This window comes from Mustela nigripes, chromosome 4, assembly GCF_022355385.1.
Source record: "Mustela nigripes isolate SB6536 chromosome 4, MUSNIG.SB6536, whole genome shotgun sequence".
Lineage (NCBI taxonomy): Eukaryota > Metazoa > Chordata > Mammalia > Carnivora > Mustelidae > Mustela > Mustela nigripes.
In genome coordinates, this window is record NC_081560.1 from 130556851 (window position 1) to 130580455 (window position 23605).

The 23605-nt window shown below is 39.7% G+C and overlaps 1 protein-coding gene across 2 annotated transcripts in view; it reads left to right on the top strand.

Annotated features, from left to right (window-relative positions):
• REEP3 (receptor accessory protein 3) overlaps positions 1-23605 on the top strand; it is a 96223-nt gene that overhangs the window by 59706 nt on the left and 12912 nt on the right. For both annotated transcript variants that reach the window (XM_059397503.1, XM_059397505.1), the window contains exons 3-6: positions 9302-9378; positions 11934-12054; positions 12233-12346; positions 23137-23284. In XM_059397503.1, the coding sequence (XP_059253486.1) occupies positions 9302-9378; positions 11934-12054; positions 12233-12346; positions 23137-23284 (460 nt within the window). The remainder of the gene's footprint in view (positions 1-9301; positions 9379-11933; positions 12055-12232; positions 12347-23136; positions 23285-23605) is intronic.

Sequence of the window (23605 nt, forward strand, 5' to 3'; positions counted from 1 at the left end):
CTCTCTCTCTCTGTCAAATAGGTAAATAAAATCTTTTAAAAAAGGAAAGAAATTATTTTTTCTTTCAATAGGCACCACACCCAGCATGAGCCCTACACAGGGCTTGAACTCATGACCCTGACATCAAGACCTGAGCTTGATGTCAGGTCACCAGACACCCCAATATTTTTTAATTAATATGGCATTACTGCTATTACCATGACTCATAAATCTATAGCAACATGCCTCCTTCCACGAGAACATGATATTCCCCTGTATATTTGGGGCCTGTGCATTGCTCTCAATTTCTGTGATGGAATTAGAAGGATGGTTTCACGGTTGCTTCACTTTTTGTTTGTTTTATTTGTTTGAGGATTTCAATCAATTTCATTGTCTAAGGGTATAAATCATAAAAACTTGTTTTCTTAAAAATGTTAAAAGATCGTGAAATGAGGCCTACTTTTCTTTTGCAATCAAGGGTAGGTAAATGCATACCTATTAAATGGAGCATGGTCTTTTGATAGTAAATTTAGCCTATGGGTATATTCATTTTACAGTATTCACTCAGGCTTAAAATATCCTCTAATTCCTTTGAGAAAGTAAAGCTAAGAACACCATCACATGACTGTCTGGGTTTCTGAAATGCTAAGGCTTTGTAAAAGCCTTATGGATTTTGAGTAATAATAAAGCAGGTGCTGGCTTGTTAAATAAGCTAATCTGATCCATGCACTATAGAAACTAGAATGTAATTTTAGATACTATGGTTTTGTATCACAGATGAGTCCATAATCTCCAAAAGAACTTGCTTAATTATAAAAGTATATTTTCTTGGAATATAAATTCATTGTGATATTTAAATGATTTTAAGATTCTGTTTGAGGAATCTTACTTATAAATGTTGTATTTTAAATTAAAATATTCATATTTCTCTAGTCACAAAAAATATAGTATATAAAGCATTCCAAGATTTATTTATTTTTTCTTTTTTAAAGATTTTATTGACTTATTTGACAGAGAGAGAGCACAGGAGGGGGAGCAGCAGGGAAAGGGAAAAGCAGGCTCACCAAGCAGAGTGCCCAAAGTGGGACTCAATCCCAGGAACCTGAGATCATGACCTGTGCCGAAAGCAGACACATAACAACTGAGCCACCCAAGTGCCCTGCATTCCAGATTTAAATATAATCGCCAGTTCATTGTGACTACTTTCAAAAAAGGTATATTATTAAATAATTAGGAAGAATGGAAATTACAGTCTTGTATATAAGTTAGCCTAGCTCTTTAATTCTTTTTTTTTTTTTTCCTTTAATTCTTTCAATAAATACCTTTGAGAATGTCTTTTGTTCCGGGTACCATAGGAGGCATCAGGTATATTCTTGGGAAACAAGACAAAGCAAAGTGAGCATCAAATAATAACATTTTTCAATTAGTATTCCCACTGACTTCTCTGTACTTTATACTTTGGATATCTTGGCCTCCCACTCAGAATATACCCACTTTAAAACTTCATGCATCTAACTAGCTTACTTATCTGATTTATTGGCCTCATGAAAATAGAAGGGGATTGCCAAAGAAGCCATACAGACTCTCAGTGCAGATGAGAATGAACACATTCACAGAGATAGAACCACATTTGCCAAGAGATCACACAAAAATAGTTTAAAATAGCGTTTCTCTGGCCGTTCCCCAATCTGCTGCATGAGAACATCAGTGCTTCCTATCTTCCAAAATCTGCTGAGAGTCCACTGAAGGGGTCTTAACCGGAATTTCTTCACATGGTAATCCTCTTCTCCATTTTCAGATCACTCTGATGGTATCACCTTCATCACCAATCAGGACATCAGCCGTGCCACGCATGGCAGCCGGTGGCACTGGGACTGATGCTTCTTCCCTCATTCTGGAACCTTTGCTACCACAGCCTTGCCCTAGCATAACCTTTCATGTTAGGGTAGGCAAAGCTACTGTAATTACAGTGTCTAATAAAAATGCAACAGCTGAAGCAATATAGAAAAGTATTTCTCTCTTGGAGCGCCTGGGTGGCTCAGTTGGTTAAGCCGCTGCCTTCGGCTCAGGTCATGATCTCAGGGTCCTGGGATCGAGTCCCGCATCAGGCTCTCTGCTCAGCGGGGAGCCTGCTTCCTCCTCTCTCTCTCTGCCTGCCTCTCTGCCTACTTGTGATCTCTCTCTGTCAAATAAATAAAATCTTTAAAAAAAAAAAAAGAAAAGAAAAGTATTTCTCGCTTATATATAACAGTCCAGGTTAGGTGTTCATTTTGGCAACAAATTGTCCTCTGCCATCCTTCAAGAACTGGGACTCTACCCACCTTCAGTACATGGCTTCCAGCATTGCCCTGCTCCCTGCCTTCCCAGACCACAGGAAGGAGGAAGAGCCTGTGGGGGAGATATACCCACTTCTCAAAAGCCTCACCTCCCATTCTGCTGGGGAGAACTGGACACATGGCCCCACCTACCTGCAAAGGGGGGGCTCCACAGCCACCCTTCTGCTGTTGGGCTGCTTTACAGAGAGCAGCCTGTCACCTCCCATCCCTCTCTTGTTTCACTGTCCTCAACCTGGACCATGAGCAGCCTCCTGGATCTAACCTCCAGAGCAGCTGAGGCCATCCTTTGTCTCATAATCTATATAACATCTCCCTAGGATGCTGCTTTTCCTATCCAGATGAGCAGCTTGTCTAAACCTTTACTCCTGTCCTCCAACCCACCCTCCTTCCCACTCACACCCAGCCTGAAAGGATGACCTGCCCTCCTCCTCTGGAGTAAAGATCGAGGTCCCTGGCTCTGGCCTTGTTCCCAACACAGCCGGTTCCGTCTCAGAGGAGCATGCCTCTCTCCTGCTTTCTCGAGCCCACGCTTCTTCATAATCTTATTCTTGTCTTTCTCATGTGGGATCTTGTTCCATTAAGTATCCCTGCTTTCTCTTCGTTTGGATCTTCTTATCTTGCTGGTAGAATTTTCAACCCTTGAGAGTGTAAACCTGCTTTCTTTTTGCTTCATGCTATTTTTTTATTCCCCCTCTTCCCCCCCCCACCCCCCACTTTTAAAACCAGATCTCTTAAAGGGCTGGTTGATGCTCCCCCGTCCTGCTCCATCTCCTCTCGAGTGTCTGGCCTTTTGCAGTCCTTAGAGAGAGGAGCTCGCTGAGCTGCGCACAGCCCATATTCATTCAGCAACTCAACGGTCAAGGCCAGGCACAGGGAATTCAGCAGTGAACAAAATAAAAGTCTTTCTCCTCTAGGCGTTTACATTCTAGTAGGGAAAGACCAAAAAAATTTTTTTAAAGTTAAACATTTGCTAGATATGTGATATGTTTCTAAAGAGAAAAATGAGTCAGGATAAGGAGGGAGCTAAGAGGACATCAATATTTTCAAAAACCTCTCGGGTAAATATTCGAGCAGAGACCCGAAGCAAGTGAGAAAGTGATCCGTAGGGATGACTGGGGGAAGAGCATTTCAGACCCCCAAAAAAGTAAATAAATAAACAAGGAAAGCTTGTACAGAGATCCTGAGGCAGGAGTATATCTGCACACACAAGGGGCAATAAAATGGTCAAGGTGATGAGCAGAACAGGGCAACGGGGAGGAGCAGGTGAGGCCAGAGAGGTGCCGGGTCCACACAGTCGTTTAGGCCGTGGTAAGAATTCTGATGGAGCCCTAAGAGGAGTTTGAGCTGAGGAGTGATATGATTTGGCTTCCGTTTTAAGGAGAGCCTCAGACTGCTGTACGCAGAATTGACCCAGGAAAGCAGAGTGATTGGTTAGGATGCTGTTGGAATCATGCAGACAGGAGATCGTGGTCATCTGGGCTGGGGAGGGATCTGTGGAAGTGGTGAGAAAAGACTTCCATTCCGGGTGGACCAAAGAGATGGCGGGCGAGGTAGTGCTCGGACCTTTCATTGGCCCTTCCAGTGGAATTTTCCCTCCACACTTCTCCACTTTGCTTATGGCCCGGGAGGCTGATTCATAAGGACTGCATCACCTCTGGCTTCCCTTTGGGTTTGGCCCATGAGAAGCCTCAGAAGGCAGAAGATCAGAAGGCAGGATGAGCATGAGGTCAGAGGGTTGTCCTCCAGCGTCCTCCCCTGCCACCACGGGTTGACTGTGACTGTCTGACTGTCTGCCTGAGGCTACAGCTCTCCCCTGCAGCTGCCCTCGTCTGATTCCAGGAAACTTTTTTCCCTGCCCTCCCCCCTCCCTTCACATCTAGGGGTAATGCCAGCTCCTTCTGTTGCTAACTCCAGGGTGCACCCGTATCCTTTCATTGGGTTTCCTGAACCTTGCTCACAACTTTATAAATAGTCCCTTTAGTAAGCTTTCTCAGATTGTTATGCTCTTGACTCACACTGGAAGCTAGGACACCTAATGTAGTAAAAACAGCAGAACATTTTTTTTTTTAAATCACAGTTTTTTACTCATTTTTCCCCAGTAAAATGTTAAATCCTTGAGGACAGAAACTATACTGTTCATGTTTCTATTCTCATAACATAAAGTAAGTAGGGTGTGCTGTCATTGTATCAGTGAGTGTTATATGTGATGATGCTCCCTGAGTCCTTAAGAATTGTCTAAATTATGTTTGAGAAGAAAGATTTAGCAAAGTAGGGTGTGTATGCCCATTTTAGTGCTTATCGGTATAAGCTTCACCTTGTTGGATAGTTCAGTTCCCTGGGACCAAAGAGAGACTTTATTAAGAAAGAGTTAGGTACAGCTTTCTTATTACTCGTTTGTGTGGTGATATCCAGACAGTGGTTTGCTGATTTTGCTAATTGTTTCTGAGCTAGAAAGATACTATATACTATTTGTTTCCACTTCCCTAAGAACACAATTTTTTTACCCAAGAACATAAATTTTTTTAACAAATGAAGTTGATGCCAGTATCCTCTCCTCTCTCCCCCCACCCACGTACCTCACCCCCGCAATTTAAAAGGAGGTTGTAATTTATTAAGGTTACCAGTTAAGTTACTAAATTATATTTGTGTAACATTTTAAAGGTGATTATATTCAGTTATATACATTCACAGATTATCAGTGTGATTATTTTCCTACCAAGTTTTGGTTTTATTTTTGCATTTTGTTATTGATGTTTTCTTTTGACCTAAAGAATATTTTATCTTTAATCGTCACACATTTTAATTATACTTCTATAGTTTTGTGACTTGGTCTCCCCCCTCCCTTTTTTTTTTTTTTTTTTTTTTTTTTTAGATTTTATTTATTTATTTGACAGCGAGAGAGGGAACACTAGCAGGGGAGTGGGAGAGGGAAAAGCAGGCTTCCCGCTGAGCAGGGAGCCCAATGCAGGGCTCAATCCCAGGACCCTGGGATCATGACCTGAGTTGAAGGCAGACGCTCAACAACTGAGCTACCGGGCGCCCCTTTTTTCCCCTTTTGACCTTGACTTCTTTCTTGTTATTTCTTTGGAGCAAAACCTTAAGTACTTCGCTGTGTGGCCTTGAGGTATAGTTTTAATAAAAGCTTTGCTGAGTAATCATTTGGTATAAAATCCCAACAAAATCCATTAATAGAAAAAAGAAAGCAATATCTTTTCAAGGTTAACTTTCTTTGTGGTCGCTCCCACGAATAACACATACTCATTACATTCATCTAATTATTATTGCCTGCCTTTTATAATTTAAGGTCCATTTTTCTGGTAAAGACAACCAAAAAAATCCTTATATTTAAGAACAGATTATGAAGGAATTTATTCATTAAAGACAAATTCCTATATAGAGGAGTTTTGCTTATATAAAATTGTTGTCAGTACTCCAGGAAGATGTCCAGGAATACCCTCTTAGTTGGATAGTCAGTTGTGTATTAATTAAAATGGCAGAGGGGCCCCTGGGTGGCTTAGTTGTTAAGCGATAATATAATAATAATAATAATAATAATATAATAATAAAAATCTTTTTAAAAAAATAGAATAATAAAATGGCAATAGCATGGCCGCCTTCTTTTTCTCCTTTTTAAATTTTTGACATTACTAAATCCTCTCACAACGTAGAGATAAACATGGGGCACCTGAGTGCTCAGTTGGTTAAGCATCTGCCTTTGGCTCTGGTCATGGCCCCAGGGTCCTGGGATCGAGTCCAGCACTAGGCTCCTCCTCAGTGAGGAGTTTGCATCTCCCTTTTCCCCATCCCTGATTGTGCTCTCTCTTTCTCTGTCCTTAAAAAATCCTTAAAAAAATAAATAAATAAAGAGGTAAACATAACATTCTTTAAAGCACTTTTATTTTGTGAGTTTTAAAATTAATTTAATAACTTCATTCGGAAACTGAATAAGCCCTTGAAATCTGTTGGACATGTAGCTGCTCATTGCCTAGAAAACTAGTCATTCGGGGTATCACCAGTCACTCTGTGTACAGTCTCTATTACCTCTCCTCTACTCTGCTAACCAGTAAGTGACACTACTTGTGAAGTTATTATCCATTTGGAAATTCACGACTGTAACAGTGGTGGGAAATGGTGAAATAATGAAAAGTAGCAAGCACCGACTTAAATAATTTTACCTTTCTGAAAGTTTCCTGAATTTTCTATGAGACAGACAACCAAACTGAAACCTCCACCTTCCTGGCAAAGATGATAGTCACACTGAAATCCCTGTGTTGAGTACAAGGAGAGGGACAGGGACTGACAAGAGAGGTCAGAAGCCCCCCCCCCCCCTTTCACTGAGAAGCTGTTGTGTTCACCTCAGGGAAGTCTGTGCCTCCTCCAGCCATCTCTTAGCTCACTGGCCTTGTGCACGTTATTTATTTTGGCCTCAAGGTAGTAAGAGTCTGGGGCGCCTGGGTGGCTCAGTGGGTTAAAGCCTCTGCCTTTAGCACAGGTCATGAACTCAGGGTCCTGGGATCGAGCCCCGCATCGGGCTCTCTGCTCAGTGGGAAGCCTGTCCCCCCCTCTCTTTCTGCCTGCCTCTCTGCCTACTTGTGATCTCTGTCAAATAAATAAATAAAATCTTTAAAAAAAAAAAAAAAAGATAGTAAGTCTACTGTATAATTTGTTTTCAAGTTCTGCCCAGGGAGCTCTCAGGGTTCTTGGCATCTCCTCCAGAGTCCCACCATGGGTGGAATGCAAGGCCCAGTGGGAGCGCTTCTCTCTGTGACTGTCTCTCAGTTTTTCTCAGTAAAGGGTTGTGTCACTTCTAAGATCCCTCCTAACTATGGAAAAGCTCATTATTCTGCTTACAGTCTCTTTTCTTCATTTCTTTCTTGGGAGAGGCTTTAGTCAGTCAGATTGAAAGCTAACCCTCTGGATACAGTCGAGAGGGAAAAGTGCTGAGTTCGTGTTTGGAGCTGGAAGGCTGGGTGAATGAACTCGTGGAAGAGTATCACTTTCCTTTAAAAAGGGAGGGGTGGGAAAAATACACATAGGATGTGAGTCCTGGAAGAAAATCCCCATATTTGGACAAAAGTTTGGAATTGGCAGCAGTGAGCGATTTATGAGAACTCATGAAAAGTAAAAAAAAAAAACTTACTAAAGAGTACATTTGGGCTGTTCTGTTCTTTTTAAATTTGAGATGATCATTGTAAATCAGTTGCCTTGTATTTCTCATATAGATAATATACTCTATTATTTGCTTTGGGCAAATTTTTTAAGCTTTCAGGAGTTTATAAATTATAGCAAATTGCTATTATTTCTATTTCATGATACATTGCTTCAAAAGTTATTCATGGCTGTTTTTAATTGAATTGTCCATGTAAAGAGAAAAGCATAAAAGTCACTTGAATTATAGTTTCTATTGTCTATGGAATACCCAAACAAACTTCTATAGGAAAACTAAATAGTTAGGTCAATTTTCTAGCTATTTATAGAGACCTAATTTTTTTTTCTTTTTTTTTGGTCATCCCATTGGGATAAGAAACAAAGGAAGTAGCAATTATTCTTGGATCTCACATTTAGCAAATCCTCATATATTCTTTCTCGACATAGTATAGTTAATAGCACCAAATCTGGGGTCAGGCAGAATGGATTCAAATTCTGGCTAAGTGACCTTGAATAAGTCATTATACCTCTCTGTCACTGTTTCCTTATCTGTAGTGGAAATAATTATGTTTCCTTCCTTGTGTATTGTTGTGGAGAGTGGATGATTTAATATGTGATATACTCAGTACCCCTAGCCCATGGTTGGCATGGTTTCGTGTATTAGCCATTATTATAATATTGAGCAAAAGATCAGAGATTGTAATCCTTAATGAAAATCCAGCCTGTGATAAGAGAGTCTCCGTGCTCAGGTAATTTGAAAAGTGTAGTTGAGGAAGTAAGTTCAAGAAAAATTAATCTGGTAGCATTCTATGAAAGGATTGATACAGAAAGACACTGGAGTCTCAGGGACCGGTTAGAATGCTATATTCCAGGCAAGAGGTAGAAATGTCCTGAACTACCGTCTCAGTCCATTCAGACTCTAACAAAAGTACCATAGACTGGGTGGCTTATAAACAACAGAAATTTATTTCTCACTGTTCTGGAGGCTAGAAGTCCAAGATCAAGGCAAGTCTGGTGTCTGGTGAGACCCACTTCTTGGTTCATAGAAGGCCATTTTCTCTGTATTTGGTGGAAGGGAAGAGAGATCTCTTTGGAGGCCCTTTTAGAAGAACACTAACTCCATTTATGAGATAAGCTCCACCCTCGTGACCTATCACCTCTCAAATGTCCCACCACCTAATACACATTTAGGGTTAGGATTTCAGCATACAAATTGGAGGGGAAGGACACAAATGTTCACTCTATTGCAATGACCATTGTGGTGTTGATAGAAGAAGGAAATGATGTGTGAGAGGTTACAGGTGCCCAAGGAGCTTCGGGGAAAAGAATAACTAACTGACTTTCAAACTGGGTCACTAGCTTTATGAATTTAACAAACCCAGGATCGTTCTTTGGTTCCTCAACAGTTTCTATATTTTGAGGATTAAGGAATGCAAACTTTAAAAGACCAATAAAGATTAAAATATGATCATATCATATTATGTTGTTACTATATAATAAATAGCTACTCATCATCATGAAGAAGCATATAGATAAGAATAAGATCTTTTAAAGAACTTTGCTCCGCTTAAGAAAAATTAACCTATTGTTCTGATTCTTTCAAATTCCTACATTATATTGTGTCAGGACTAGAGGTTTGTTATTCTTCGATTCTCATATTCTATCCCAAGACTGTTGATGTAAGCATATGAGGAACACAGACATAAACCTGTTGAGAATTAAACCATCACCTTCTGCATCTGATCCAGCCTGCTGTATATCTAAAAATACATATGTAATTATTGAGAGTTGCAGATAATCTTAGTCTGTTATTTCATAAGCATTTTTATTATTTCCAGGTCCGATGGATGATGTACTGGATTGTGTTTGCTCTGTATACTGTGATTGAAACAGTAGCAGATCAAACAGTTGCTTGGTAAGTTCTAGCACTGAAAAGGGCCAGACTATAGACTCCTTATCAGGTGTCCCAAGTTCTTACCTACTCTTGCTGGTAACCAAGTGAATTGGATGAAGTTCCCTAATTATCCAGCATTTCATTTTCATCTGGCTTCCATGTAAGAACATTACTTTACTTACAGGCCCCCCCTCATGATAAGGGCAGCTCATTCTTCTCCCCATGGGTTGCTCTTTGCCACATCCCACACAGGTCCCCGTATCTTGGAATAGAAAAACTTGGTTGTCGTTATCCTTTTTCCACATGATGACTTCAGGCTATTTTTCTTTATCACTTCCTAAATGACTCCCCCTTTGAAGCCCACAGCATCTGGTTCTAGCACTCCCTCCCCATCCTTAAAACTTTCAACTACAAACATTCAGACCGGATGACGTCAGCATCCACGTGGACACCCACTCACCACCAGCTCCTTGGCTGTTCTGTTCCAAATAGCTGAGACAAAATTAAAGCATGTTTATATCCTCAAGGATTTAACATTTTACCAAGAAGTAATACCAAGTGGAACAACTTGAATCTCCTTGTGCCATATTTCACTGGTGTATTTCTGTCTAAACCTTATCATCACTTGAAGAGGTCCTCCTTTTAAAATCTTGAAACCTAATACTTTGTGTCTTTCCCTGGGCTCCCAAAGGCAGCCCCCCAGAGCGTCAGCCAGGTGCCCATATAGTTATCAGTTCGAACCTCCCCATTCCCTTTACTCACTACCTCCATGCCCTCCTGCCTCTGTTTCAAACATTTGCTGTTCTCTCCTTAAACTGTCTTCCTGTGGCTTTGCTCTTCTCATCATACTCTCATAGCACATTAGGTCACGTTGGATTGCTAGAAAAAAATAGAGAAGTCACTGGGCTTAAATGTTCGTAACAAGTTGCCCTCATTCATGAACTTCCCTGTGTCTGCTCCCATCTTTCTCTTCTGATTTGAAACCTAAGTAGTCCTTCCTCTAACCCAAAGCTCATTCATTTACCTGTTCGGTGTTTGGTGTAGAGTGTTGGGGGAGGGTTTTTATTTGGTTTTAAGGGGCAGAACAATTTCAAACCATGCTAGGTCTCTTAAGTTCTGAGGTTCTCTTTTTCAAGACCTCATTTTTTTCCTGATTGCAGATGTAGCATGTATGCATTAGTAAAAATCAAGTGATGTAGAAAAAGTTTACCAGGAACAGTGGAAGTCCGGAAACTCCTCTGTAATTGCACCAGGCAAAGACCCTTTGTTGACTACACAACAGTCATTCCTTACTGCCCTGTACCCCTCTGCCTTGTCAGGAGAGCCCAGATTTGTTCAGATGCCACATATCTTAATAGTTCCTGGCCCAAGGATGCTAGTCCTCTACAGTATATTAGTTCACTTTTGCTGTGGCAATTGACAACCCTTTTAACCACAGTGAGTTAGAAAAACAAACACATATTTCTTGCTCAAGTCATTTAAGGGCAGAAGGTTGGCTGCAGCATTGCTGGGCTCAGCTCAGTTTTAAGTGTCTTCTTGTTTGAGGACCAAGGCTGAAGAAGCAGCTGTTCTCATGGCAGACAGCAAAAATTCAAAGCAAGAGGTTGGGAGATGCCAGGGCGAGGAAGTCAAGGGGCATTTGAAGCTTTTGCGTGCATGTGATATGTCAGATTGACGTGAAGTTGGCCAAAGCAAGTCACATGCCTACACCACAGTCATTGCTCGAGGAAGTACACTCAGCCCACAGGGAGAGAGAGCACTGCAAAGTCACATGGAAAGGGGCATGCGTTGGTGTGATAACTCTGATTCCCAGTCTACCACATGGGAATTCCATTCCCCTTACAAGTAAAGGATTGTCTGCCCAGCGTTGCAGTTCCAGCCAAATGAGATTGGAAGGGAAGTTCTCAGGGGCTTCTGAGAAAGAGAAGGAAATGTGTTCATGGCGTAACTTTGTGCCCTTGGAGCATGTAAAACTGAGTCCTGGTGCACAGAGAGATGTCAGGTACCAACCTTTGGCAGGGTTGAGTGTGCCCCTCACTGCCCTGGGTAGATGCTATTAATGTTCCCTCTGGACCACTACAGTCCGTTGGCATCTTGCCTATGGTCTCTTCAACAGAAGAATCTTGTACTAAAAGTTGCTGGTTCTCTGCAGGAGAATCTAACCCTCTTTGGTTAGAACTCATTTATAGTTAATGAAATTAAGTCAGTTCAAATATAGTTCTTTCATTAATTGCTCACTTTTACATGTGAAGACTTAACTCAGTGATTGAACTTTCTTAAAATCTTGTGTGCTGGGCGCGTGGGTGGCTCAGTGGGTTAAAGCCTCTGCCTTCGGCTCAGGTCATGATCCCAGGGTCCTGGGATCGAGCCCCACATCAGGCTCTCTCTTCGATGGGGAGCCTGCTTCCTCCTCTCTCTGACTGCCTCTCTGCCTACTTATAATCTCTGTCTGTCAAATAAATAAATAAAATCTTTAAAAAAAATAATCTTGTGTGCATTCGTGAGTGTGTGCATATGTGATTTCCTCCTTGTAGTTTAGTTTCACCAGCAGTTTTTTTCAAATTTTTTCTTGTTAGGTTCCCCCTGTACTATGAGCTAAAGATTGCCTTTGTTGTGTGGCTGCTCTCTCCCTATACCAAAGGAGCAAGTTTAATATATAGAAAATTCCTTCATCCGCTTCTGTCTTCCAAGGAAAGGGTAAGATACATAAATTATTTCTACAAATCGTTTGTTAGAAATGTACATCATGGCATGGTTTACGCTATAAAACAAGTGAAACTGTCATTTCATGGGCGGGGGAAGGTCCTCGTTTTTGGCTTCTTGACACTATTGTCACACCAACTTTCTATCTGTGAGTCTATTTGTTTCTCCCCAGGAGATCGATGACTATATTGTACAAGCCAAGGAGCGGGGCTATGAGACGGTGGTCAACTTCGGGCGCCAAGGGTTGGCTTTCGCAGCCACTGCTGCTGTCACTGCAGCCGTGAAGGTAACTGTTCAGTTACATGTTTTATTCAGTGTCACATTAAAGCCAATGGACAAAGTCGGGTGGCTCTTTATTCCAGATCATTATAAAATTTTGGCAGAATTTTGCTTTCTGCTTATTTTTTTAAGGCAGGAAAGAACAAGTGGATAATTTAAAAAACACTTTAATGCATGTTTTTGGTAACTACTCAGTATTTTGGAAGTCTTAATTGATCACAAAATGAGAGCTAGTTAATATAGAAAGGCATACCTAAAGATGTCATTTTGTCATAATTTTCCTACTTTATAATCTTAAAGTAAGGTTGAGTAAATCACCTCTAGTAAAGATGACAATTCTTTCTTTCCCTGTCTCTGGTGTCCCCCTCTTTCTGTCTGTCTCTCCTCCCCCTCGATGGCAATATCTTGATAGGATTTCTGGCTTACTCCTGCACCCCTACTTCAATCAATTTGAGGTAACTGATTACTCAAAATAAGGCATGAAAAATTCTGTTCTTAAAACTTGAGATTTTACTCAGCTAGTTACTAATGTCATGTGTCATGTTTTGCAAGTGAAGTTATCAAATGTGTGCCTTCTGTGAAAACTCGCATTATAGCGTTTGGATTTCTTTGCATGTAGTTTTTTATGTGATTTATTTTAAATACCATAGCATAATTGATTTTGGTGTGTAGTATGTGGAAAGAAAATGGGCTTCAGATCCAGAAAATGCTGAGTGTGACTTTCTAAATAACTGTTGGTGATTTACTTACCTCTGTGTTCACTGGTTGCTTCATGTATAAAATGGGGGTAACCTATCTATCTGTGAGAGCATATACAAAAGCATAGTGCTTGCCAAAATATAGTAGGACTCCACTGAACATTAATAACAACGTCTCTCCCTCTCTTTCCAGTGAAAATTTGGGTTTGTTGCTATTAAGTTAAATTGAGATTAAGTAATATTCCAGCTTTTGTGTTAGGCTTTTTCAACTCGGTTATCTTGAACCAAAATACCAATGCTGTGGGAATAAATATTCTAATTAAGTGGTGATTCTATATAATAACCAATGGTGAAGGGATGTCGAATATTCAGTGGGGTTTCCAGAATGATCCTTAATTTTTCAGAGTGATCTTTAGCTCAAGTACAATTAATATGATCAACAGATTTAAAAATCAAAATTATATTCAAATTACATACCCAGAAGTATTGCATTAAGAATGATCAAGTGATCACAGATGCGGTTATCAAAGAAATAATACAGTGATACTTCCCAAAACTGAAGGACATGAACCTCTAGATTGAAAAGGCCCACAGAATACGTAGCACAATGTATGAAAAAAAAAGACCAACTAGGAGCAAGGTCACTGGAATATTCCAAAACAAGAAGGAAAGAAGGAAAAAAATGTTAAGCATTCCAAAGATAAAAAGTATGTCACATTCAGATGATCGAGAATCAGAATGGCAATTAAATTTCTAAATAGTTACAATGAAAGCTTGAAGACTGAAGAGTAATACCATCCATGATACCATAATGATTTTTACCCTTAGATTCTATAACAGTCAGGCTCTCAGTCATGTGTGAGCCTAGAAAATAAATAATCTTTTTTTGTTTCTGAAGCATGCAAAGTCACAAAATTGACTTCGTGTGTGTTCTTTGTCAGGGTACTGTGCTCTGCCAAAATTAGGGACTAATCCATGGAAAAGGAAACCCACAGGATCTAGGAGACAGGGCGTCCAACACAGAAGGAAGGTGACAGGACTCCTTCCCAGGATGAACATGCAGAATGTGCGAGTCCAGAGAACAGCAGGCCAAGATGGGATGTGATGGGTTCAGGGTGCCGGACAGGGGTCTTAGGGAAAAGTACGGGAAGAGAGTATCTAATAGGTTTAATCCCCTGCAGGAATGATACTTAAACCGGTCAGCACATGCTCCAACCAGTCAACCAGAAGACACACTAAGACACCATGAAAAATGTGCTAGAGGCAATGTTAAGACCAAGGACATAGGACAACTGATCAAATGAATACTTAAAAATGGGATATTGTTAGCTCTGGAAAAGAAAGTTATATAGGAAAGCAAATATAATAATGGAGTATGACTCTGCCCAGCAGCAAACAGCATGCACGTCATAATCATGAGAATATAGACTGTAGGTTGAACAGCTGTGAATTTGCTCTATCAGAAAGGTGGGGGAAGGAGAGGAGATGGAAGAGAAAGAAAACACTCACCTGCCAGATAGGAAAGTAGAGGGTTTTAAATGGTGCCAGCAAGAAGATGGACAGGAAAACAAGAAAGCCTATTGCTTTTGTTATAAAATTTAATTTTATTTGACTTCACAAATGAAGTGCCATTGACCCTTGAACAATCAAGGCTATCAACTTGTTGGATCCAATTATATACCAGTTTTCTTCAGTAAATACAGTATAGTACTGTGTATATGTATTTTCTCTTCCTTAATAAGATTTTCTCAGTAACATTTTCTTTTCTCTAGCTTACTTTATTGTAAAAGGACAGTATATAATACATATAACCTGCAAAGTACATGTTAATCAACTGTTGTCAGTGTGACTTAGAGTCACCAGTAGGCTATTAGTTAAATCTCAAGGGAGTCAAAACTTAGACACAGATTTTTTTACTGCCCGGTGAGTTGATGCGCATACCCACCACATTGTTCAAGGGTCAACTGGTACAAGTCTTAAACCACCACCCCCCCCCCAAGAAGATGCTTTCTGAATTTTACATATTTAAAAGCATCATTAATATGATTCCATGGCATTGCAACTTGAAACACTGCTTAGAAAATATGGACTTTTTAGAACATTGTTCTGGGAAACAGAAAAGCATAGAAATCCCATTTTTCCTCCTCTCTTTAACATCTAAGAATCATTTCTAGTCCCGGAACTCTGTGAGACAGCTTTCTACATACTGCGACCACTTCATGGGATATTTATTTTACTTAACTTATGGTTATAACTTCCAAAGCCTCTATGTGGGGAATCAGAAATCCCTACTTTATTATCTTCTCCTCATTGTCTCCTCGTTTATTTGTTATTTTATCCTTTGCTGTCATCGGTGTTTGGCATCCTGTGTATTTATTCAACATGGGTTTGTTCAGTGCCTGCTATACAGCAGGTGCCGGGCGTGCAGCCGTGGGCAAGACAGACACAGTCCCTCCTCTCACAGGCTGCTGTCTCGCTGAGGGTCTGTTTTTACTGACTGACAATTTTATCTCATCTGCAGTGGCTAAGAGCTTTCCCCCTACCCTCCCATTATTAAAATAGGCATTAGCTCACAGAAATGCTTTCCTTTAGAAAGGCTATACAAGCATTTCTTCTTTGTGATTCATTGTTTGTTTTTATCTATATATTTAGCATCATAAAACCACCTCCCCACTTCAAAGGCAGGAAATAGAGAACATAAGAATCATCTGAGTTACCACTGCAAATCAGACACATGTCCCATAATTTGAATTCATTTTGGAACTTTCCCTTCTTGTTTGTGATGTGGTGGTCCTTTTGTTATCAAGATCACTGTGCGTGAGGTAGCTGTCTCCATCCCAGTATGAATGTTGGCTTCAGCCATCCTGGCTTTTATTCATTATAAATAGTCGTTAAATATGCTGAATGTAGCATTATGTTAAAACTGTTTGCCTCAAGTTGGACTGTGCCTATTTTCATGTAAGTGAAATTAGTTTCATCTCTGGAGAAGTCAAAGAAATGCACAATGATGGAAGAAATCACTGAACCAGACATTTCAGACTAAAGAGTAAATTGAAACTGAAATAGGAAGTAGGTCAAATTTAAGGAGAAACTTCAAGAAAGCCAATAGTAAGCCTTGAGAATTAATTTAAGATTTTTACAACCTATAGTTTGTTAAAAATATTTTTCAGGCTAAAAATGATTGGACTCTTGGTGTGACCTTTAAAGACGGGTAATAGCCCTACCTAGGATTCCCAGGTTGAACCACCTGAGCATGTTAAAGATGAAAATAGGAATCTAATCAGAACATTTATGACACTGTAAAGCAATTTTCTGAAAATGTTACTCAGTTCTATGACCTCATTACCAGGCATCTGTTCCCAAGGTCAGTGTACAAGTTTATTTTGGCTGAGCAAAGCACACACATATGAAGGACCTTCAAGGACTTTGCTGAGGACGTTCAACATTCCATAGCTTTCACATGAGAAATGCAGGTGGCTTTTTACAGATGAGCAACACAGATAAAGGACAGAGGAAGAAAAATACTGTTAGTCATATTAACCATCTCTGAATTTTCTCTGGCAGCCTTTTCTTGGTGAACTCTTTAGCAGATATTGTTTTTTAAAAATCAATTATCACAGAAATTAGAGTCTTATAGGTAAAATTGCTAAAATCTAATAAACTATAAATGATGCTGATTAGGTCATACTCCTGACATCTTGCTGTCTGCTTTAAAGGCTTTCTGTTTGTAAGAGGATTTGAGGATATTCAGCTGCTTTGTATCATCCATTTAAAAAAAAAAAAATAGCATTTGTCCTGACAACAGAAAGGTCACGCTATTTTCCCTACAATCTAGGGAAGCAGAATGCTATAATGAATATTTAATTTACTAATAGTCTAGTTATCTGCATTGTCTAGCCCGATTCTACCCTAATTTAATTAGTCATGAGATTCTGGGCAGACCGTCTGCACTGATCTAAGTATTAATTTTCTCACCTATAAATCAAAGAGGTAAAACCTGACTTCTAAAACCTCTTGGAGTCTACGGCCATACCACCCTGAACGCGCCCGATCTCGTCTAAAACCTCTTAGACCTCTGAAACAGTGGTTGGTCCTCAGTGGGAGGGAATTTTGCCCCCAGAAGAACATTTGGCAACGTCTGGAGACATTTTGGGTTGTCACAGCTGACAGTGAGAGGTGCTGCTATTTGTATCTAGAGGGTAGAAGTCAGGAATGCTGTATAAATATCCTGTGGTCCTCAACAAACAATTTTCCAGGCCAAAACAGCAATAATGCTGAGACTGAGAAAGCTTGATCTAAAAGTATGAGTCAGGGGCACCTGAGTGGCTCAGTGGGTTAAAGCCTCTGCCTTCAGCTCAGGTTATGATCCCAGGGTACTGAGATCGAGCCCTATACTCTGCTCAGCAGAGAGCCTGCTTCCTCCTTTCTCTCTGTCTGCCTCTCTGCCTACTTGTAATCTCTGTCTTTCAAATAAATAAATAAGATCTTTAAAAAAAGTTTGAGTCAGAAAAATCTTAAAATGATATATGAATATGTATAAACAGTTTTGGTGTGGTGGGTTACAAATGATTTTATTTTCTTCTTCATATCTTCCTCTGTTACAAATGTCCTTTGATAAATATATATTGCTTTAATCTTAAAAGCATTAAAATAGGGGCACCTGGGTGGCTCAGTGGGTTAATCCTCTGCCTTCAGCTCAGGCCATGATCTCAGGGTCCTGGGATCGAGCCCCGCATTGGCTCTCTGCTCAGCAGGGAGCCTGCCTCTCTGCCTACTTGTGATCTCTCTCCCTGTCAAATAAATAAATAAAATCTTTTTTTTAAAAAAAAAAGGCATTAAAATATATTATTCACCTAATAAAAATGCAGTCAGTTCCATTCTAGACTTAATCAGATTAATTGTCAAATGTCCTTAGGGGAAAAGGAGGTGTCCCTAAAAACTTGGAACTAACCTTATCTACATTTTAATGTAATATGTCAGAGAGCAACAAGAAATAGACCTTAATAGCTATTCATTATTGAACAATATAGTAAGAATTATTCTGTAGGAGAGTGTAACATTACAAAGACTACTGATTATGTTTTTAAATTCCTTTTTTTTTTTTTTTAAGATTTATTTATTTTTATTTAAGAGAGAGAGAACATGTAAGGCGGATGGAGGTGGGAAATTTTCAAGTAGACTCCCCACTGAGCACAGAGCCCGACTTGGGGGCTCCAAATCCCAGAACCGTGAGATCATGACCTGAGCAAAAATCAGCAGTTGGAGGCTTAACAGACTGAGCCACCTAGGCACCCCTGTTTTTAAATTCTTAATTTAAAATATGAAGAGACTAGGTTGGAAGTTTTTTGTTTTTAAAGATTTTATGTATTTGAGAGAGAGAGAGAGAGACAAAAGATAGCAAGAGAGCACAAGCAGGGAGGAGAAGGAGAAGCAGACTTCGACTGCCCCTGAGCAGGGAGCTCCACCTGGGGCTCAGTCCCAGGACTCTGAGATCATGACCCGAACCGAAGACAAGATGCTTAACCTTCAGAGCCACCCAGGAGCTCCAGTTGAAAGTTTTGTCCTAAGGTGCTGATAAGCATGGTAAATTCCCCTTATTTAACACAAAATATAATAATTTTAACATAGTGTTTCACCAGGATATGAAGTATTTAAACAAAGGCAGAATTCTTCAGGATTAACAGTTACAATTAGTCCTACATACAAGGCCCCTTTTCTCAGCTGAAGAATCCTTCCTAGAGCATGAATGTGCTGAAGCCAAGGTCCGACCCAGTCAGCTCCTACAAGTGTTTCCATTTTATTTCATTTTACTTTTTTTTAAAGATTTTATTTATTTATTTGACAGAGAGAGACACAGCAGGAGAGGGAACACAAGCAGGGGGAGTAGGAGAGGGAGAAGCAGGCTTCCTGCTGAGAGCAAGCCCCATGCAGGCCCAATCCCAGGACCCTGAGATCATGACCTGAGCTGAAGGCAGCAACTTAATGACTGAGCCACCCAGATGTCCTTAGTGTCCCCATTTTAAATGGAACTTTTTTTTAAAATTTTTATTTATCTATTTGACATACAGAGATCACAAGTAGGCAGAGAGGCAGGCAGAGAGGGAGGAGGAAACAGGCCCCCTGCTGAGCAGAGAGCTGGATGTGGGGCTCCATCCCAAGACCCTGAGGTCATGACCTGAGCCGAAGGCAGAGGCTTTAACCCACTGAGCCACCCAGGTGCCCCTTAAATGGAACATTTTAAATGGATGTTCTGGGCCTATCCAAATTCAAACCCTGAGAACTTTGAGTCACCTGAAGGCTTTTAGGACATTCCTGCTAGTGAGGATCAGTCTTAATGTAAAATATTCTGCAAAATAGTTCTTAATTACTTTGATTCTTGTGTTCTCATCATAATCTTTCTGTTGCTTTCTCTTCGATTTTTAGGATCAATTTTAGCATAAGCAGCGTACATATAATTCCATGGAGAATGGGATCTAAAATCTGGAATATCGATTTACCTTGTAGATGGGAACTCCCTTCCTCCTTATTCACTAATGACCAAAAGTGCCGTTTCCACATGCCTTTTCTTCTTCAAACTAGAACCTTTCTGCATTGTTTTATACTTTTGGCTTAATGTTATTTAAACCAAATAGGAAGAAAATAAATAAAATAGTATCAATTTAAACAAAACCTCCATACATTTTAGCATTGTTACTGACAAATAACTATAATGCCCCACTTGTGCCCTCAAAATAGAGAAACAGTGTTTCTTTTGATCATTGGAGTAAGGGATTGGTTAGAAGGGAAATGAGCAGGAAATAGATCAGAAATTCTTACAGTTAACATTACAGTTAAAACATCTCTGTAAAAATAGAAAATGTTCATTTGGAGAGTTGTCTTGTAGCCAGGCATTGGAGGAAATGAAAAGAAATCAGGATCCCATCCAGTTTATAATAAACAGTATTTAAATCTTAAAAAACAAACAAAAACTTCACTATACTATCTATAATTCTAATTTTGTAATATTGAAAAAATTACTGAGAAAAAGAATAAAATCACCCATCCCGTCTGCCTCAATATCATACTGTTTTCATTTTTGCATATTTTCCCTGTCTGCTTAAGCCATACTACATATTTGCAGCCGTATTATGGATGTGATTTAGAATTCTGAGGTCAAGGGGAAGGTTTCCACTTAACATTTTATTTTAAACATAATTTCTTGGTTAATGGGCTTTTTGTGCTGAAGATATAAAAATTGGAGGGAATAGGTCTGCCTTTAAGCATGATTATTTTATAATTACACTTCTTTAAAGTGGTCACATTGGTCACTTTAAAGTGGTTACAGACTTAGGATTTATGTAATGTTTTTGAAGTTCACAATACTGCATTAATTCTCTCTTCCCACATTCATTCTATTCTGGGCCCATAAGAAAATACACAGTGGAAAACCCGATTTTCTGAGGCGGTACTGGCTGTTGAAAATGTTGGGAATCCTCAAAGAGTGTACACAGCCCCCTTTTGCTTTTCCTTACAGTACTTGGCCTTCCTTGAAGCCTTGAGCATATTGGTAATACTTGGGGCTATAGGGTTGGTTACTCAAGAGCTCTTTTAAAATCCAGATACCTCAGGATTGGTCACTGTTCACTTTTAATCAGCCTGAAGCAAACCCCTGGTGGATGGTGTGGTCTTCCCATGTGAACCCAGGACCATACCTGCAGTTCACTGCCCAACCTCTGCTTCTGCAGTCCAGTGTCTACGGAGAACTCTTGAGCAGTCGAGAGCAATGAAAAAGAAGCAGCAGCAGAAGAACATTTAGTTTACTTATAATATGCTCACTATCAGTGACATACCAGTCAGTCCACCAGGAGAATGGAAGAAGCCTAAAATTAGTCACTCTCCTTTGGTTTCTGAAATTCCTCCTCTGGAGACAGGATTTGCACAGCAGAACACTAGAACTGACAAGAATGTGTGAGTTCATTTGTGAGGTATGCTCTAAATAATTCGTGGATCATACTCCTTAAAGAAACCAAAGTTTGTAGATGAATCAGTGCTGGCCTGATTCAGTGGCCATTTGACTTATTTGCATTCTAAGATGTTCCTTCGTAAGTGGGAGGGTTTGGCAGTCACAGCCCACCTTGGAAATGGCTCTTGAGTCAGGTAGCAGGCCCTACAGATGTGTATGCCAGTTGTCATCATTTGGCAGTAGGTGAAAAGTCAAGAATTGCTAGGAGTAGGGCACAGAAATACCAAGGTGGGAAAAAAGAAATGTTGGCCGTTTTGAGAAAACAAGGTCTGTTTCAGACATGCACTGGTCACTTCCTTCTCATGCATCTCTGATGTCTTCTGTCCCCTATATCTTTAAAATGATATCTGATAAAGAGGAAGAAAGTATAATGGATTAAACCATTACAAGAATGTTTAAAGACATGTGGAACCCAATTATTTTTATTGAGACTATAGACCCTTTAACAATTTATTTTCACAATCTAAAAATGTACAAATACAGAGCCTAAGTGGGTATAGAAATGTCATTTGGTTTTGACATAATATGATATCACTAGCTCAGAGTAGCTGAATCAAGATCTTTTTTCAGCATAAAATACTATAAGGTCCAAATGTTCATAGTGCCTCAGGCTTTGAAATCTAGAAATTGAGAGAGGCACCATTAGGGATGAGTGTTTCTGCAGTATAGTCCTAAGTAGAGGCAATCATAAATTCACACGTGTGAGAAGAAATAATAAGAGTAAAAAAACCTTTAGAGGAATATTTTTAAAACTGCTATAAATAAGAAATGAGTCATCTGTATGCTATGCAAATTTTTTAAGTGGGTAAATTTAGAAATTATTTTTTTCCCTTTATATTTTGGAAAGAAATGCAGTTAGGTCTGTGAAGTTCAGAAATGTCCCTTGGGCAGTGATAAAAATTATTGAATTTTCTGCAGTGATGGAGATGTTCTCTCTGTCTGTGCTGTCCAGTACAGTAGCCACTAGCCACATGTGGCTATTGAGCATTTGGAATATGTACTTGAGGAACTAAATTTTTAATTTTAGTTAATTTAAATTTAAATACCCACATGTGCCCAGTGTCTATCATATTGTTAAGGCTTTCAAATGACTTAAACTGAGGGGCACCTGGGTGGCTCAGTCAGTTAAGCATCTGACTTCCATCAGGTCATGATCTCCAGGTCCTAGGATTGGCCGCATCCGGGCCCACGCTCACTAGGACTGCTTCTCCCTTTTCCTCTACCCTTCCCCCGTTTATTCTCTCTCTCAAATAAATAAATAAAATCTTTTAAATGAAGAAATAAGTAAAACGACTGAAAGTCAAATTGCATAGTAGTAGATATGCCTTGCCAGATAGTAAATTCATTAACTAGATATCATTTTTGTATCCAATATTCTTTGGCTTTTAATTTTTTTTTTTTAAACCTTATACTAAGTAGAGTCATTACCACTCCTGACTTAGCTTATCTTTAAAAGAATATGTCTTTGGGTTGCCTGGGTGGGTCAGTCCATTAACCTACCAGTTCTTGGTTTGGCTCAGGTTACGATCTCGGGCTTGTAACCAGCTCTGCCCTCAGCAGAAAGTCTGCTTGAGATTCTTTCCCCCTCTCTCTCTTTTTGTCCCCCACCCCCATGCACTTTCTCTCTCAAATAAAATAAATAAATAAAATCTAAAAAGAAAAAGTTAAACAGTATGTCTTTTACTTTAAAAACTTGTAAATCATAAGTCCCCAAGGGCCAGTTTTAGGAGAGAGCAAAATAATGGTTGCTGTCTACTCAGAAGGGTAAGCTCATCATACTTTTTTTTTTTTAAACATTTAAAACATTATGAAGCTAAAATGTTTGGGAATGCAATGTCCAGAACTTACTTTGAAATGCATTTTAAAAATGGGTTGATGGATGGATAGATGGTAGATGCGTGGTGAAGAAAATACAGCAAACTAGAAACAATCTAGGGCTGTTCACTGTGCTGTTCTTTCACCTTTTCTAAAAGTTTCATAATAAAATCAGCCTCATGATAAAATGTTGGGAGAAACTTAAATGTTAGCCTATGAAATATTTTAAAGTGTGTGTGTTGTTTTTTTTTTTCTCGGATCTATCACTTCTCTGTTAAATAGAGCCAAGGAGCAATAACAGAACGTTTACGAAGTTTTAGTATGCATGATCTAACAGCTATCCAAGGTGATGAGCCTGTGGGACAGAGACCATTCCAGCCTCTACAAGAAACAAGAAAGAAAAGTAAATCAGTCTCCGGTGAATCAGCAGGTGCGCTTTGTTTGTTTTGTTTTGTTTGTTTTGATGTATTCTTCCTTGCGCAATTGGAATTTTGAGTCCAGGTGGGTACGAAAATAATACATGGTAACTCTCTGAATTTGAGTAGACACGATTCACGCTGATGTCTGTGAATTTACCCTTAACTGGAGTTCTCTTTCTCTCAATTTTCTCTGAATGAAGTTGGGGCTCGCCTTTTGTTGACTCTAAAGATTATCCAACTAAGAAAGGAACAGTAGCCTCTTGGGCCTCCATGAGTTTTTAGATGCCCTCTGTGTGACGGCTCCTACCTCCCCACCACCGGCACCAGTTCAG